This window comes from Eptatretus burgeri, chromosome 3 (assembly GCF_056783735.1).
Source record: "Eptatretus burgeri isolate ZD-2024b chromosome 3, Ebu_testis_v1, whole genome shotgun sequence".
Lineage (NCBI taxonomy): Eukaryota > Metazoa > Chordata > Myxini > Myxiniformes > Myxinidae > Eptatretus > Eptatretus burgeri.
In genome coordinates, this window is record NC_140963.1 from 125,395,043 (window position 1) to 125,410,202 (window position 15,160).

General features: G+C 41.9%; 1 protein-coding gene across 4 annotated transcripts in view; it reads left to right on the top strand.

The window, feature by feature from the left end:
• Positions 1 to 15,160, top strand: part of SLCO3A1 (solute carrier organic anion transporter family member 3A1) — a 135,446-nt gene that overhangs the window by 79,984 nt on the left and 40,302 nt on the right. For all 4 annotated transcript variants that reach the window (XM_085875482.1, XM_085875485.1, XM_085875484.1 and 1 more), the window contains 2 exons: positions 1,143 to 1,350; positions 2,601 to 2,739. In XM_085875482.1, the coding sequence (XP_085731608.1) occupies positions 1,143 to 1,350; positions 2,601 to 2,739 (347 nt within the window). The remainder of the gene's footprint in view (positions 1 to 1,142; positions 1,351 to 2,600; positions 2,740 to 15,160) is intronic.

Sequence of the window (15,160 nt, forward strand, 5' to 3'; positions counted from 1 at the left end):
TTACAAATTTAAGAAGAAATCAAGGTCGCAAATCAAACTAAAACGTGACATAGGAATTAAACATAGATCAATGACACTCATGATCAAAACAGAAGTGCTCCAGTCTCTGTTACACCCCCAAAAGGTCCCAAAAAGTGTTCCGTCCATGTGCGGTGAGATTATTTTAATGATTCGCAACACTGAAAATTATCAATCGTATAAATTAGTGGTAGTGTACTGCAAAGCACTATCGCTATCCTACATAAATCTAAGGCAGCTGTAGGCTTGTCAGGTCGCATCATTCACTGTTAAGATACGTGTGGTGTATTATTGCTGTGAAAATTGACTAAATACAGGACAAATTGCAATCGGCGCATCCTTTTGAGGAAATTTAGAGGTCTGCCTCATTATGGCTCTGAAAGACTTGCGAGGCCAAAATTATTGACAGTCAATGGATATGATGCATTTTAGAAACTTATTTCACTCTATCATTTCAGCAATGTCGTCAGACTTTTTTGGGAATCCAGGTGATGAGGGACTTTCTGCCGCCCACCTCGCCCCCCCCCCCCCCCCGAAAAAGGCAGGAGGGTCAATTGCTCCCTCCCCCACCAGTTCCAGCCTCTCTTCGTATAGCATGCCGGTCCACAGCAGGCATTGCAGGGGCCCACGTCATCAGGAGTTTTTGATGTAAGGGCTGCAAGATATCAACTTTTTGAGCGAGTTGATCAGAAAGTTCTCCAAGTCTTTTGTTGTGTAAAGGCACATCCCTTTCTCACAGGTGCTTTTTCAAATCTTTTTGGCTTCTTTCAGAAGCTTTGTGAGCCATTTTATGTTGCAATGCTTGTCTGGCACGCATACGTTCGGCCACCCTGATGGTGTTCATTGCTCGGGGTTTCTGCGCATGCACACCGAGCATTCTGGGGTGGATTACATCATTTAAAAAGTCACGTATTAAGAAAATATTGAACTAGCCTGTATAGATCCAGACTACCCTGTTCTCTTCTACTTTATTTTGAAAACCTTTGAAATGTCTGAAACCACAGTTTGCATGTTATTTTCAAGGACCCCAACTGTGACACAATGCCACACCAACTCATCACCTTGTCCCTTTACACCAACAAAGACTTCACCTTATGCCTCTCCACTCATGCATTGTGTCCCAGGCCTGGCAGTGGTGCCCTCTGCTTGTTTGGGCATATTTCTGGGTGGTGTGCTTATGCGCTGGTTCTCCCTGAACTCATTGGGTGCTTCTCGTTTCACCATCATTGTGAGCATACTTTCCATCAGCATTATGACTCCATTGATATATTTTGGCTGTGGAACAGGCCCGGTGGCAGGCCTCAACAGTCACTACCCCACTGTCTACAATCTGTGAGTACTTATTTTTGTACTTTTTGATCTTTATATTACCGTTATATGTAAACATATAACTGTGCCTTAATTTTAAATTGTCTTCCCAATGTACTGCAAAATTTAATGAATCAATTACACATGGACTACACGGAGGTAGGTAGTTGTTGTTGTTGTTGTAGTTAAGATGTAAAAGAAAACCCTGACTATCAAAATAACTCCGCTGCGCAGGAACATTTAATCACCCATTAAACAAAGGGAATGGATTCCAACTATACACATATACTTAACGAAATAACTGATCTATAAGACCTGTATGTTGAGTGCTCATGGCTTCCAGATTCGTAACAGTATGACTGGAGTCTCGCACTTAACCCAGCTACCTATATTGCCGCACTTGGCACAGATGCAGAACTCAAGCCTTGCACTCAGAATCAAATTCGAGATCGTATGACCTGAAAATTAATTGATACGAGACCACGTTCAGTGGAATAGAAGGTCGTTTGGTGTACGTGATGCTTCTGGCTGGATATGTTTTCAGTCTTCCATGTTTCTGGTACAGTCTTACTCCAAGTCCAGTGTACGTGAAGTTTAACCCCTTATCTCTTGGCCAAACTGTTGCCTTCCTCTTAAGCTGTTTTTTTTTAGTGATATTACAGAGGTGTATGTTCTTTCCCATTAATAAATGATGCTTTGAAATTTTGGGTGCAATATTTTTGAAATTGGTGTTTAGGCATCTGAAGGTTTTTGTCATCTCCCCCCCCCCCCCTCCTCCCTTCTTCCTCTCCTACAGTCACCCACCAATCACCTGTTCACAGCTTACTTTGTCGCTCGGACGCTAGGTGATTGATCAAAACTAGTCACGTGATATTTGTTTGTATGTTTTCTTCGACCAACTCTTATTTTTCTCGCTTATTTTTTATAGAATTGATGTGAATGAGAGCAAAGTTTAACTTGTAGCACATTATAAACCATGCAAATAGATCAGGTCTTATCAACGTTATGAATTACCTGTCAGATGAATTATTGATTCCTATTTATCATACATATCATTAAAAACCAGTTTCTGATGCTGAAAATGTTGTGATATGTTGTGATGAGTCCATGTTATGCTTTGCACCGTCTTCAAATCATGATTTTGTGGTCACTTTTCAGGTTTTTCGGTATTTTGGAGCAATAATAATCTCCAACTTGTTCGGTAATAGTCATTCCTCCCTTGATATCGTTCTCTCTATCACGTGTCGTTTGTTCGCTGTTTTTATCCATGACAGGTCCAATGGTGAGTGGCCCATTGGGGAGCAAGCCCCATGCAACATGGAGTGTGGCTGCGAGTCAAGTGCCTCCAAGTTACTCTGCGGTGCTGATGGTCTCACCTACCTGTCACCCTGCTACGCCGGCTGTATCCACTTGGTAAGCAAAAATTCCCCAGCAGAGAAACGTTGGCAGATACTTATCCATAAGGTGACTGTTGAAGGCTAGATAGAACTCCAGGGAAGATTTATTCCTATGAATACTTATTTTAATGGCCCCAATTATCCCCACCTTCTTGTGTGAGGTTGGCCAGAAAACATTGTTGGACCAATTCCTTGATGAACCGACTGCGTAGGCCTGACGTTCGACTGAAGTTGGCAGGAATTTGTAATTTGGTCAGGGTGCCAGTCATAACTCGCCTCCTCCACATGAAGTACACCATGGGATCTTTAACGTCCACTAATTAATGCTGGCAGATGGGATGCCCAGTTTAACCTCCATCTGTAGGACAGCAGTCACATTGATGAATCGCCCACCAATTTTTGAAATACCGTACTTCATCACTCCTTCCCTTTTCCACAACAACCTGAATCCCCCACTCAGCACCCCCACAACTCCCAACTCCTATGCAAAGTGTACATTGTAACTTGGTCTCCACAACTTCATGCCATATTGCCAAAATGCCCTCCACAATTATTAAAGCTAAGAAATAGCCCACTACCTCTTGAATTGCAGTCGTAAAACCTCTGCCGGCCAAATGTAAAAATGACAGAGAGCAACTCAAGTCTGGCATGCTGGCCAACGACTACAGAATATCCCGGTAATCATAATAATCTATCATTATATAATGAACTTTCAACTTCATGCACTTTAAATACAGAAAAAATTGTCCTTCTATTAAGTCTGAGGTTGTTCAAGGTTGAGGTGCACTCTTTATTGGAGATTGTGTCAAAATAATATTTCAGTTCTGAAATATTGTACAACGACATTACCTATAGCCTGAGCAAGTTATACAAGAAGTGACATGAACTCTGGTAAAACCAAGATGGCAGCCAATGTAGTCACATGTGCTGTTGAACAGAGGAGCATCATTAGGTTCCTTCTGGAGGAGAACATCAAACCATTTGAAAATCAAGGTGTTGAAAAGGCTAATTTTAGAGAATTGGCATATTATGATCGGTGAACGTGCTGAAGAATCAGACGTTAGAAGTGCTGGAAACAATCATTCATTTTCACTTGAAATTTAATAAGGTTAAAAGTGCTATCCTGTGTTGCACCGGAGGCAAACATCAGGCCTTTGCGAGGATGGGGGGGGAGGGAGGAGGTGGGTAGCACAGAATCTCTGCTCTTCTATAGACCTCAGAGGACCTGGGCACTTTCGTGGAGATGGGTGAGTACAGCAATAATTTTCATCAGGCTTCTGCACAGGAACACATTAATGACCAGACATGTCGAAGATGAACATTTGGGGACCATACAACAGGCAGTACACCATGGAGGTCTCCCATTAAATTACGGACCGGGCTCGACTACTCTTCGCTTCCCTCAATTTGGGACCATTTTTAACAATAACTCTTAGCTAAATAGTTTTGAGTGTGGTCCTGATGAGAGGAATTGACCACTGTATTACTTTTGATGTTATCTCGTGTGCTTAGCCTTTTCATGGCTTCTGAAACATCCGTACACTGTTGCCTTTGCTGTCAATGAAATGTATAGTTTGTCCTATCTTGTAAGTCAGCTGCTCCCAGTCCGATGAGAGCTGATTAAAATAGCATGAGGAAAGCCTCATAAACTGATGAAGCCTTTTCCCTAAGGCACTGTAGCATTCCCAGAGACTAGCCATCTGTCCAACAGCCAGTTGACCATTTGCTGACCTGTTTCCTGCAATAGGTCTTTGTCTTCGTTTTTGCATCGTGTTTATGGGCAATGCGTTTAATCAGATCAGATCAGATCAGACCTTAAAACAAGATTATATTCGAGGACTTCTTTTACAAAAGATCTTCAACATTACATTTGATGATTCAATCTTCTTCATTTGTGTGCAGCACAAGGCTGAGTGGCACGGCTGTGCCGCTGATACAGTGCCCTCTGCAGGTCAGGGGTGGAATTTGTTAATGGTGTCAGCGATAGTTCGCTTACTCTTGGCGAAGGACGACACGGGATCTTTAATGCCCACTAAGGAATGCTGGCAGATGGGGAGCTTGTTAAACGTCCAATCCGAGGGACGGCACACACATATCAATGAGCCACCCCACCTGTGAAACAACGGGATGGCAGTTTATAGCTGGATCGGGATTCAAACCCAGGGTAGGTTCGGCCATCATGTTAGCCATCTGATTCAATTAATCTTTGTTTCTCTCCACTTCAAGAATCTTTGCCCTTACTTCAATATTCATACTTTTGCTCTCAAATTGTATCCCAACGTTGTTCCTTGTCCACTTTTCACAATTGATTTGTCCTTCCTTGTCGATATATTTCATGTTAACTTCATCATTTTGTCTTTTCACAATTCTTGCACGAACATATTGTTACATGGAAGAGGGGGAGTGATCCATAGCTCGACTGTGGAAAGCGTAGTATGATCCATGTGTTTCACATCGGTTTGATTGCCATGTAGTGCAGTCAAAATGTCGGATGACCTGCCACAAATTGCAACAAAAGCAAACAACAGATTTTGATTCCTGGATATGTCCTCAGTGACAGAAAAAAAGTCCAAAGGGATCCTCCGGAGGAAAAGTCCTGAAATCATGGAAATCCAATGTGGCCGCCACCCGGCTTCGGGGAAAATGAGAAAATTGTAAAGATTGATATTTTAAAATGTAAATATATGTTTTTCTGCATTCTAATGTTTCTAGTTATGGTCAGTATATTGATATACAAGAATAATTATTTTAAAAAGTGAAACGTATTGAGGGTAAGATAAAAAATTATAGCTTTTTTGTCCAAAAATGTCAATTTTTGGTCCCGAAAAAAAATACATTTACCTGATACTGATTTTGGCTCCTGGACCAAAAAAATAAGAAATGTTGAAGACACAAGATGAAATCAAGTCTATGACAATACAATATAATTATGTAAATCATTGAAACATGAAAAAATTCACAATTCAACTTGGGGCAATCACATCTGCCTGACAAAGGTTTCGAAATGAAAATGAAAATTCGCATTAAACTCAGAAACTACATCCATTATAAACTTACTATACATGCTGAGAAAAATCAAGCATATTAAAGTTAGAACTCGACAATGTCGGCATCATCCACATCATTGTCACATGGAGTGTTTGTGCAGCCAGAGCCCCTGCAGTTTCCACAAGCTGGAGTGCACTCGATGTTGTGCTTCTTGCATGTGCATCTCATGGTGCTACATTCAGCCTGGCAGTTGCACCTAATGACACGTAACATCTTTTCAGGAGCTGGAGCTATTGATGTCTGAAGTGGCACAAAACCCTCGTCACACTTCTGCCAACTCCAGTCTGTGGAAGAAGTTCATCTGCAAATCCCTTCCATTCTTGGACTTGCAGATACACGCGCAGGCTGTGATACTTTGCTGCTTCTGATGTTGGTGGTAACGTCTGTGGTTGCACGTGAGAGGAGCTCCAAGCCACATTGTCCCAGTACCGCTGATACCGGAGGGTGTCCAGGATGTCAGTTGACTTTCCATTGTCGATTATCACCAATGTTTTTTCTCTTGCATCTGCCACATCACATACGGAAGCTGGATATGTATCAAAAACCTTGGCGTGCTCACGGAATGTGTTGTTTGCTTTGAACTTTTTGAGGGACGCTCCCTTTCCAATCCCATGAAGACGTGATGTTGTGTCGCACCCAAGAACTGCATGTCGAAACAGTATGTGCTTGCATATGTCTGTACCAATCATTTTCTTTGTAGCCTTGATGTTCCAGATGCGAGGCTTCTTCGTGTTCTTCTTTGGCTCGGGACAAAAGAAGAGGTCATGGGATTCTAAGCTTGCATGGTAGCATAGGAGGATGAGGAGGTCTGTGTCATCACCAACTAACACAGTGTTGGTGACAGTAGCAGACTGCACGGCCTTCAGTACAATCAGGAGATCAGCATCCCCTGAGGCATAGTGTGTCTCACAGTTCTTGTTCTGAAGCTCTTCACTCAACATACAAATGAATCGCTGTTTATTCTGCCTATTGGCAAGAAACTGTTCCTTCTTCATTGTGAGACGCATGTCAGCTGTAAATGTCACAGTAGTGCCAACATTCCCTTTAGACCGTCTCTGGTGTGTCATGTCCTTCGTGTTGGTGTGCCATGTCTCCGTACTTCTTCGTTACATAATCAGTGTACTGGTGGCATATGTATCTGTATGTAGATCCACGAGACCATGGAATGCGTTGAACAAGTGCCCTGCCATCCAAAACATACTGTTGCCCATCATTGGGGATATCGGCTGGGACATTGGATCCAAGAAGATCCCAGATGGCATCAGCAAAGACTGGCTTGTGTGCTTCTCGGAGCTGAAGAGAGGAATCAAAGAGGGCTGGTGGATAGCTGCACAGTTCATATTTGAAGGCCGACTCCAGTTCTTCTGCTGTCTGTGCAAAAGTGATCAGTCTCTGGAAGAGGAGTTGTGGGTCAACCTGGATTTGCTCTCCATCAATCTTGACAGATGACTTCATGCCGAGGGTGACAACTTGGTCTTTCCTCTTAAATGTGTACTCGGCATGGGTTTTAACATCCATAGATTTCAATATTTTGGCTCCTACAGCATGTGCTGTATCGATGCTGATGGTGGGGTGTGCATGAGCTCCAGTGGTAATGTTCCTCAGACGTGGATCACTACTGAACGGATTCCGTTCCTGTAAATACTGAAGAGCTGATAGTGTGTCCTTCCAGTCACGAGATTCTCTTGCCTTGGTCATGTCCTTCTTCTGCTCTCCAGTGTTGTAGTTCACACCTGTGAGCTCCTGCATTGCCTGGTTTATTTCTGCACAGGCAGGCATTGATAGTAGCCACACCAGCCATTGTTGCTCTGTCATTCCTCGACCTCGTGTGAGCCCCCTGCTGGTCTTCAATCTTCCCATCAGAACTTGTTTGATGATCAGGTGAGATGAAAGACCTGCCCACAGGCGATCACTTCGTCGAACCACATGGAACCCCTCATCAAAACGTTGTTGGACATTGGGATGTTGAGTTTTGAGGTTGGACATCTGCTGCAGATACACCCTCGCAGATTTGGCATACAGGTTGTGGCCCGAGGCTGCCAGTTAATGCAGCATTTCCTGGATGGCTTGTAGATGTAGTGCCCAGTTCCCAGTGCGCTCTGCCTGGATGTATTTGCGTAGAATGTCTAGCATGTTCCATATACTGAACCCAGAGCGCTGAAGTTCTAGAAGATATCTTTGCAGACTCAGCATGCTTCTGAAGGTGGTCTTTGATTCATTTCAAGACGTCAGACTTGCATACTTCTTCCACAGATTGGGGTTGGCAGAAGTGTGACGAGGGTTTTGTGCCACATCAGACATCAATAGCTCCAGCTCCTGAAAAGATGTTACGTGTCATTAGGTGCAACTGCCAGGCTGAATGTAGCACCATGACATGCACATGCAAGAAGCACAACATCGAGTGCACTCCAGCTTGTGGAAACTGCAGGGGCTCTGGCTGCACAAACACTCCAAGTGACAATGATGAGGATGATGACGACATTGTCGAGTTTTAACTTTCATACACTTGATTTTTCTCAACATGTATAGTAAGTTTATAATGGATGTAGTTTCTGTGTTTAATGCGAATTTTCATTTTCATTTCGAAACCTTCGTCAGGCAGATGTGATTGCCCCGAGTGGAATTGTGAATTTTGTCATGTTTCAATGATTTACATAATTATATTGTATTGCCATAGACTTGATGTCATCTTGTGTCTTCAACATTTCTTTTTTTTTTTTGGTCCAGGAGCCAAAATCAGTATCAGGCAATTTTTTTTTTTCAGGACAAAAAATTGACATTTTTGGACAAAAAAGCTATAATTTTTTATTTTACCCTCAATACATTTCACTTTTTAAAAATTATTCTTGTATATCAATATACTGACCATAACTCAAAACAATTAGAATGCAGAAAAACATATATTTACATTTTAAAATATCAATCTTTACAATTTTCTCATTTTCCCCGAAGCCGGGTGGCGGCCATATTGGATTTCCATGATTTCAGGACTTTCCCCCTGGAGGATCCCTGAGGACTTTTTTCTGTCACTGAGGACAGAAGAGAAGCATGCGAGTCGAGACGAGAGTCCAGGGAGACAACTGGAGAGCCGAGACGAGAGTCACCAGGAGAGTGAGGAAGGACAAGTCGAGGCTCGTGATTCCACTGGAGAAAACAGAGGCTCGTGTGCAAGGACGGAGACCTCGCTTGGAGGAGAACTCTCGAGTGGGATCGACCCAAGCTGGGATCACCTCTTGGGTTCTTAGAGGGCCAAGAGGCCTCCACGTAAAAAGGACAAAAAGGGACCATGTGGCCAAGTTGAAGGCAGACTCATCGCTGGCCCTGCTCATTACTGGCTCTCATTTTCCTCTTGGTCTCTATTGCGGACACTATTGTGTTGAACTGTGTACACCCTGTGCATCAAAGAAAAGGGAAGTCCCGCCTGCATTATTGTGTTGGAGTAATCGTGCGATCTGAGGCACCTAATGGGTTCGGATTTGAGCTTTTATTTCTCCTCATTGCATACAAGTTTGTGCAGCCCATTCTCCTTTTTGAGTCATTTTTTGACTCGCTTGGTTTGTTCTGTTATCATAGCGTCTTGTGAACCATCTTCCTTGTGCTTCTCATTATAAAAATAAATCTTTTAAAAGGTAAGGGCGTGTTTCAGCCATCCGTTTTCCATGTGGGTTTGCCGTCGTTTCAGTTAATTTTGGCAACCTTGGGGAATGGTAAAGAGTAAATATTGAAGGCGATGCGTAATAAAAGACCGCCTGGACCATCTCTCGGGCCGTAAGGTCATAGCTCTGAGTAATTCCGTTTTAAAAAAATGCTCGGACGCGATAGTACGTTCTTCACTTTCTCATAATTTTTTTTCTTTTTGACTTGAAAATTGACATGGAAATGGCGCAACACAGACATTTTCAAAAATAACCTTTTTTTGGTGCGAAATGCTTTATATGATTGTTGGATTGTCCTGCATCTGCAGAAAAATTATATCAGTATTTTTGGGTATGTTCATGTAAATAAGTGTAGACACTTGATTTTAATGATCATATGAACGCGTTGTACACCGTTTTGTTCCAAAATATACCAGTATTTTAATTGAATCCAATAATGTTCAATTCAGTAATTGTTTTATTTATTATAATTCGTTTTTTAGCTCGCCCGTTCGAAGAACAGAGAGCTATAGCGATACCCCCGGCGTGAGCGTCAGTGTGAGCGTGAGCGTGAGTGTGAAAATGTTAAATTTTTTGTATTACGGAAAAACTCCTTGACGGATTTCGACAAAACTTGGTGGGGGGGTTAGGTATGGTCCAAGGATCATGCCATTAGATTTTGGACTTGGTCCCCCCCCCAAAAAAAAATTGTTAGAGAATTTTTTTTTTCATTTCTACATGTTTTAAGTGATTTCCAACCCCCCCCCAAAAAAAAATTGTTAGAGAAAAAAAAAATTTGCAACTTTTTTTCGACAAAATTTCGATTTCTTCTTTTTGCATTTCTACATGTTTAAAGTGATTTCCAACCCCCCCCCCCCCCAAAAAAAAAAAAAATGTTAAGAGAAATTTTTTTTTTTGCATTTCTACATGTCTTGTGATTTCCAACCCCCCCCCCCCCAAAAAAAAAATTAGAGAAAAAAAAATTGTTTTGCATTTCTACATGTTTTAAGTGATTTCCAACCCCCCGCCCCAAAAAAAAATTGTTCAAGAAAAAAACTTTTTGCAACTTTTTTTTTCAATAAAATTTCGATTTCTTTTTTTTGCATCTCTACATGTTTTAAGTGATTTCCAACCCCCCCCCCCAAAAAAAATTGTTAGAGAAAAAAAAAATTTGTAACTTTTTTTTCAACAAAATTTCGATTTCCTTTTTTTTTGCATTTCTACATGTTTTAAGTGATTAGGATTTCGACGAAACTTGGTGGGGGGGTTTAGGTATGGTCCAAGGATCATGCCATTAGATTTTGGACTTGGGTCCCCCCCCAAAAAAATTGTTAGAGAATTTTTTTTTTTTTTGCATTTCTACATGCTTTAAGTGATTTCCAACCCCCCCCCCCCCCCCAAAAAAAAAATTGTTAGAGAATTATAAAAAATATTAATTATTAGACTTGTCTTTTATAAACGATAAATGTATAAACAGGCGAGCATTGGGTGGCTTTGACACCAACTGGTTTTTATCCGACTCATATCACTTGTCGGCCACCATAGCTCAAGTGCACAGGAATTTGACAGGAAGTCACAGTGGATGCATCAGAAATGATGTAAACATGCACCAACAGATCTGTGATGTTGTGCTTCAAATTTGTGTAAAACAGAGCTGAAAAACATTTCCACAGGACTGATTGCACATCACAGTGTTAATTTTGATGCTGCTGGAAGCATTGGTCAGAAAAATAACAGAAATGCGAGATATGATAAAAAGTTTGGAGCTGTTACTATGAGGATGTCAGAGCAGGCAACAACATTTGTTGCAAAAGGCTGTCAAAGTTTGTGATGAAGAAATACACAAGTCCTCTGAGTAGCACCTAGAATCGCTTGCTCTCCACTGCTTGCATGAGTGCACCTGCAGATCAAAGTGTATTTTCATGTGAACTTGCAACAGTATCTCCATGCACTTTTCCAAGATGATGGCAGCATGAGACAGTGTCAAAAATCACAACTGGCAAAGTATATGGTTCAAATGAGCAATGATATTGTTCACCGAAGAACTGAAGACTCTGCTAGTTGAGCGCTTGATGGCTGCGCACTGCAACACCACATTCAATGGCATAAGGTTGAGACAATGAAATCAGTGTTTGATTCCTTTATGGTGACTGTGGTGCATTACAGAAGACCTGGAGTTCCCTTGTGGGTGATCTTTGACAGTTATGGTACCATTACAACCAAGGTTCCTGAGCAGAAGCACCACCGCCTTCAACAAACGTGTCCTAAACATTGTGGTCAGATTCAGGAAACCAGACAGCCTTTCTCTCAAATAAGTGAAATGAACAAAATTTCATCAAATTGCTCAGCAAATCATCTAACAGAAGCTGGGATTCAAGTGGAACATGCTGGTGAAGAATGCGATGCAGATGTTGTAATTGTGAGGAAGGCACTGTTCTGTGATGCTATATCAAATATCATGCTATATCATAGAAATGAACTGCCATAAACTCTGAGAGTTGTGATTGTCATTGCAGATGACACAGATATTTTGATCTTGCTACTCTACCATTCTAGCAGTTCTACTGATATATTCTTTTCAGACAAGACATCAAACCATATCCTTCAAAGTCGCAAAGGAAGTGTGAGGGAGAGAGTTGTGTTTGTGTCTTCCATTTACCCATGCTATGTCACAATGTGATACCACATCAGCTTTGTGTGGCATAGATAAAATGAAACAACTGAAAGTGCTCCAGTCATCACAGAAATGGAGAGCAGATGTATGGTACTGAAATTTGGGGACATGACAACATCAAAGAATGCAATCCAAGATGTTTATCTGTTGATCTCTGTTGTGACTTTATCTGTTGAGAGAAATTTGTGCTGACCTTGTACAGTGGTGGTGCAGGAACACGGGGATTGGATGAACTGCGTTATCTAAACGTGATCTCTCCAAAGTATGTGCCTGGTGAGCCGATGCTACCTACAGGAAGAGCCATGTATTTTCATAGCCTTCGAGAACATCACAAAGTCAGCACATGGCATCTCCTAAAACTGTGTTAAAGGCGCTGTCACACCTTGACGTTTTAGCCAGCAATGGCAACGTATAAAAATGTATGTAAAACGTTGGCGTACGCTGAAGTTTTGAGGGTTTTTTTTTTTAAGTTTTGGTCGGATTCATAACGTGTTCGTCGTATGCATAACATATTAGTTATGGGCACAGAACGTTTCGTTGTCTTATAGATAACTTATACCAACGAATGCTTAGCCTGTTGTCGGCGTTCACAACCTATGCCCAACGATAGTTTAACTTAGGCATAGCGCGCTGCACGTATCGCCGACGATCACGTGGCGTAGCCTATTAAAAAGCTGCCGCACGCCGATTTAAATCATCACCGCCTGAAAATTGGAAGTGTCAACATCGCAGTCACACCTTGACGATTTAGCCAGCATATGCAGACCTATGAAAAATGTGTCTAAAACGCTGGCACACGTCGAATACGGTATGGGTAAGTTGTGTATACGTTAGGAGCATGCTGAAAAACGATGAAGTATGCTGCTATATTCTGTGGTACGTCTAGTACGTCGTGAAATTTCAAGCATGCTGAAAATTTTACGACGTACTCGACGTATGGCTCACAAGTTCCGCATACACTGGCATAAGTTCTCGGCACACTCCGCAATCGTTGACACACGTCGGACACACGTTACTTGTAAGTTACTCAGAAGCCGAAACACATCGAGGTAATGTTTAGCATACCCGAAACTTAATTTTTAACCTAGGAATAGCATACTTTGAAGCCATGTGTCGCATGCTTTGAACCTATATGTAACGTATCTCAAACGCACATTGTTGTAATGTAGACAAATTTGATTGACGTCTTCTGGACGACCACAGAACTTACTGAACGTGTTTCTAACTTACATCTACCGTATAATGGCGATTTGGCAGCATTTAGGGGAATCGGTATATACAAATGGGCTTCACAAGAGGAACCTGTCAGTGTTCCAGACTCCATGTTGAGTAGATGTCAATGTCAATAGTATCAATAGTAGTAGTATTAGGTGAGCGTGTCCGGAGTCGGAGTAGTAGTAGTAGTAGTAGTAGTAGTAGTAGTAGTAGTGGTAGTAGTATTGGTAGTTGTCGGTCCATGCCAGTAGTAGTAGATGAGCGTGATGGGGAGGGTGTGGGTGATGATGGATCCTCGTTGCGTCCACGAATAGGAGACTTTGCACCATTGTTCGATGATCTTTTCGGCTATTTTTTTTTCTCATTCCCACGATGAACTATTTTTTTGTTTCAGTTTTTAAAGTATTCAAAACGACTTGGACAAATGCATAATGTACGAGTAATGAACACAGAACGCTTCGATAACTTATAGATAAGTTACACCAACGATTGATTAGCGTGTTTTAGGCGTTCACAACCTATGCCCAACGATAGTCTAACGTATGCATAGTGTGGCAGCGTATCGTCGACAATTACGTGAGGTTTTCTATTCATCGGCTGCAACTTCACTTTTAATAAATGCCTGTCACTCGCCTATTGTTTTTGGACGCTGGTGCTCGGCAATTGAAATCGTTTTCATTGAACGAGTTAAATCGCTTCCACAGCACTGCAGTCACGGCACCAACAGCAGCAGGCTCAGTGCCAGCCTCATGCCAGGCTCAAGCGGATCCCTGTAGAAGGTGTACTGCTTGGTTATCCTTGGACCCACTCTGGCTAGCAGCTCGTCGAACATCGCTGGGGGCATTCATAGGAAGTTGATGAAGGATGCATGGTCCTCGTTCCGGAGTTCCACCATGAACTGGTCATATATGCCGTAATGGCGTCGCCTCCCGATCCATGGTCTGACCCAGTTCCTCTCCTCCGTTCACGTCTTCTTCTCCCGGCTCTATTGGCACGCAACTGGTGCAGTGTCAACTCGATGAGGTCATGTTGATGTTCGAGGACAGGAAGGTATTGTCGTCTCAGCCTTGCCGTATCCTCCATCTCTCGGAATGACATGGACATGTACTCATCACGAAGTCTAAAAAAAAGACGGGTTCCTCCTGTGAAGCTCCTTTTTATATACCAATTCCCCTAATCGCTGCCAATACACCATTATACGGTATCTGAAAGTTAGAAACGCGTTCAGTAAGTTCTGTGGTCGTCCTGAAGACGTCAAATATGTCTACATACGTATTTGTGCGTCGGACATGCTTTACAAATAATTCCCAAGCACGTTACTCAGAGGTTATAAATAAGTCACGGGTACCCTAAACATTACTTTGACGTGTTTCGACGTATGGGGAACTTTCAAGTAACGTGTTGCGAAGTGTGAACAACGTTCGTGTAGCGTGCTTACAAAACGTTACTCATAGGTTAGAAATAAGTTTCGGGTACTCTAAACATTACCTCGACGTGTTTCAGATGCTTACATGATATCATGCTTATAACACATGCACAGACCTATTGTGTATACTATAGATATCATGCTTATAACACATGCACAGGCCTATTGTGTATACTATAGATATCATGCTTATAACAAATGCACAGGCCTATTGTGTATACTATAGATATAATGCTTACAACATGCACAGGTCGATAGTGTATACTATAGATATCATGCTTATAACACATGTACAGGCATATAGTGTATACTACAGATATCATGCTTATAACACATGCACAGGCATATAGTGTATACTATAGATATTATGCTTATAATAAATGCACATGCCTATTGTGTATACTATAGATATCATGCTTATAACATATGCACAGGTCGA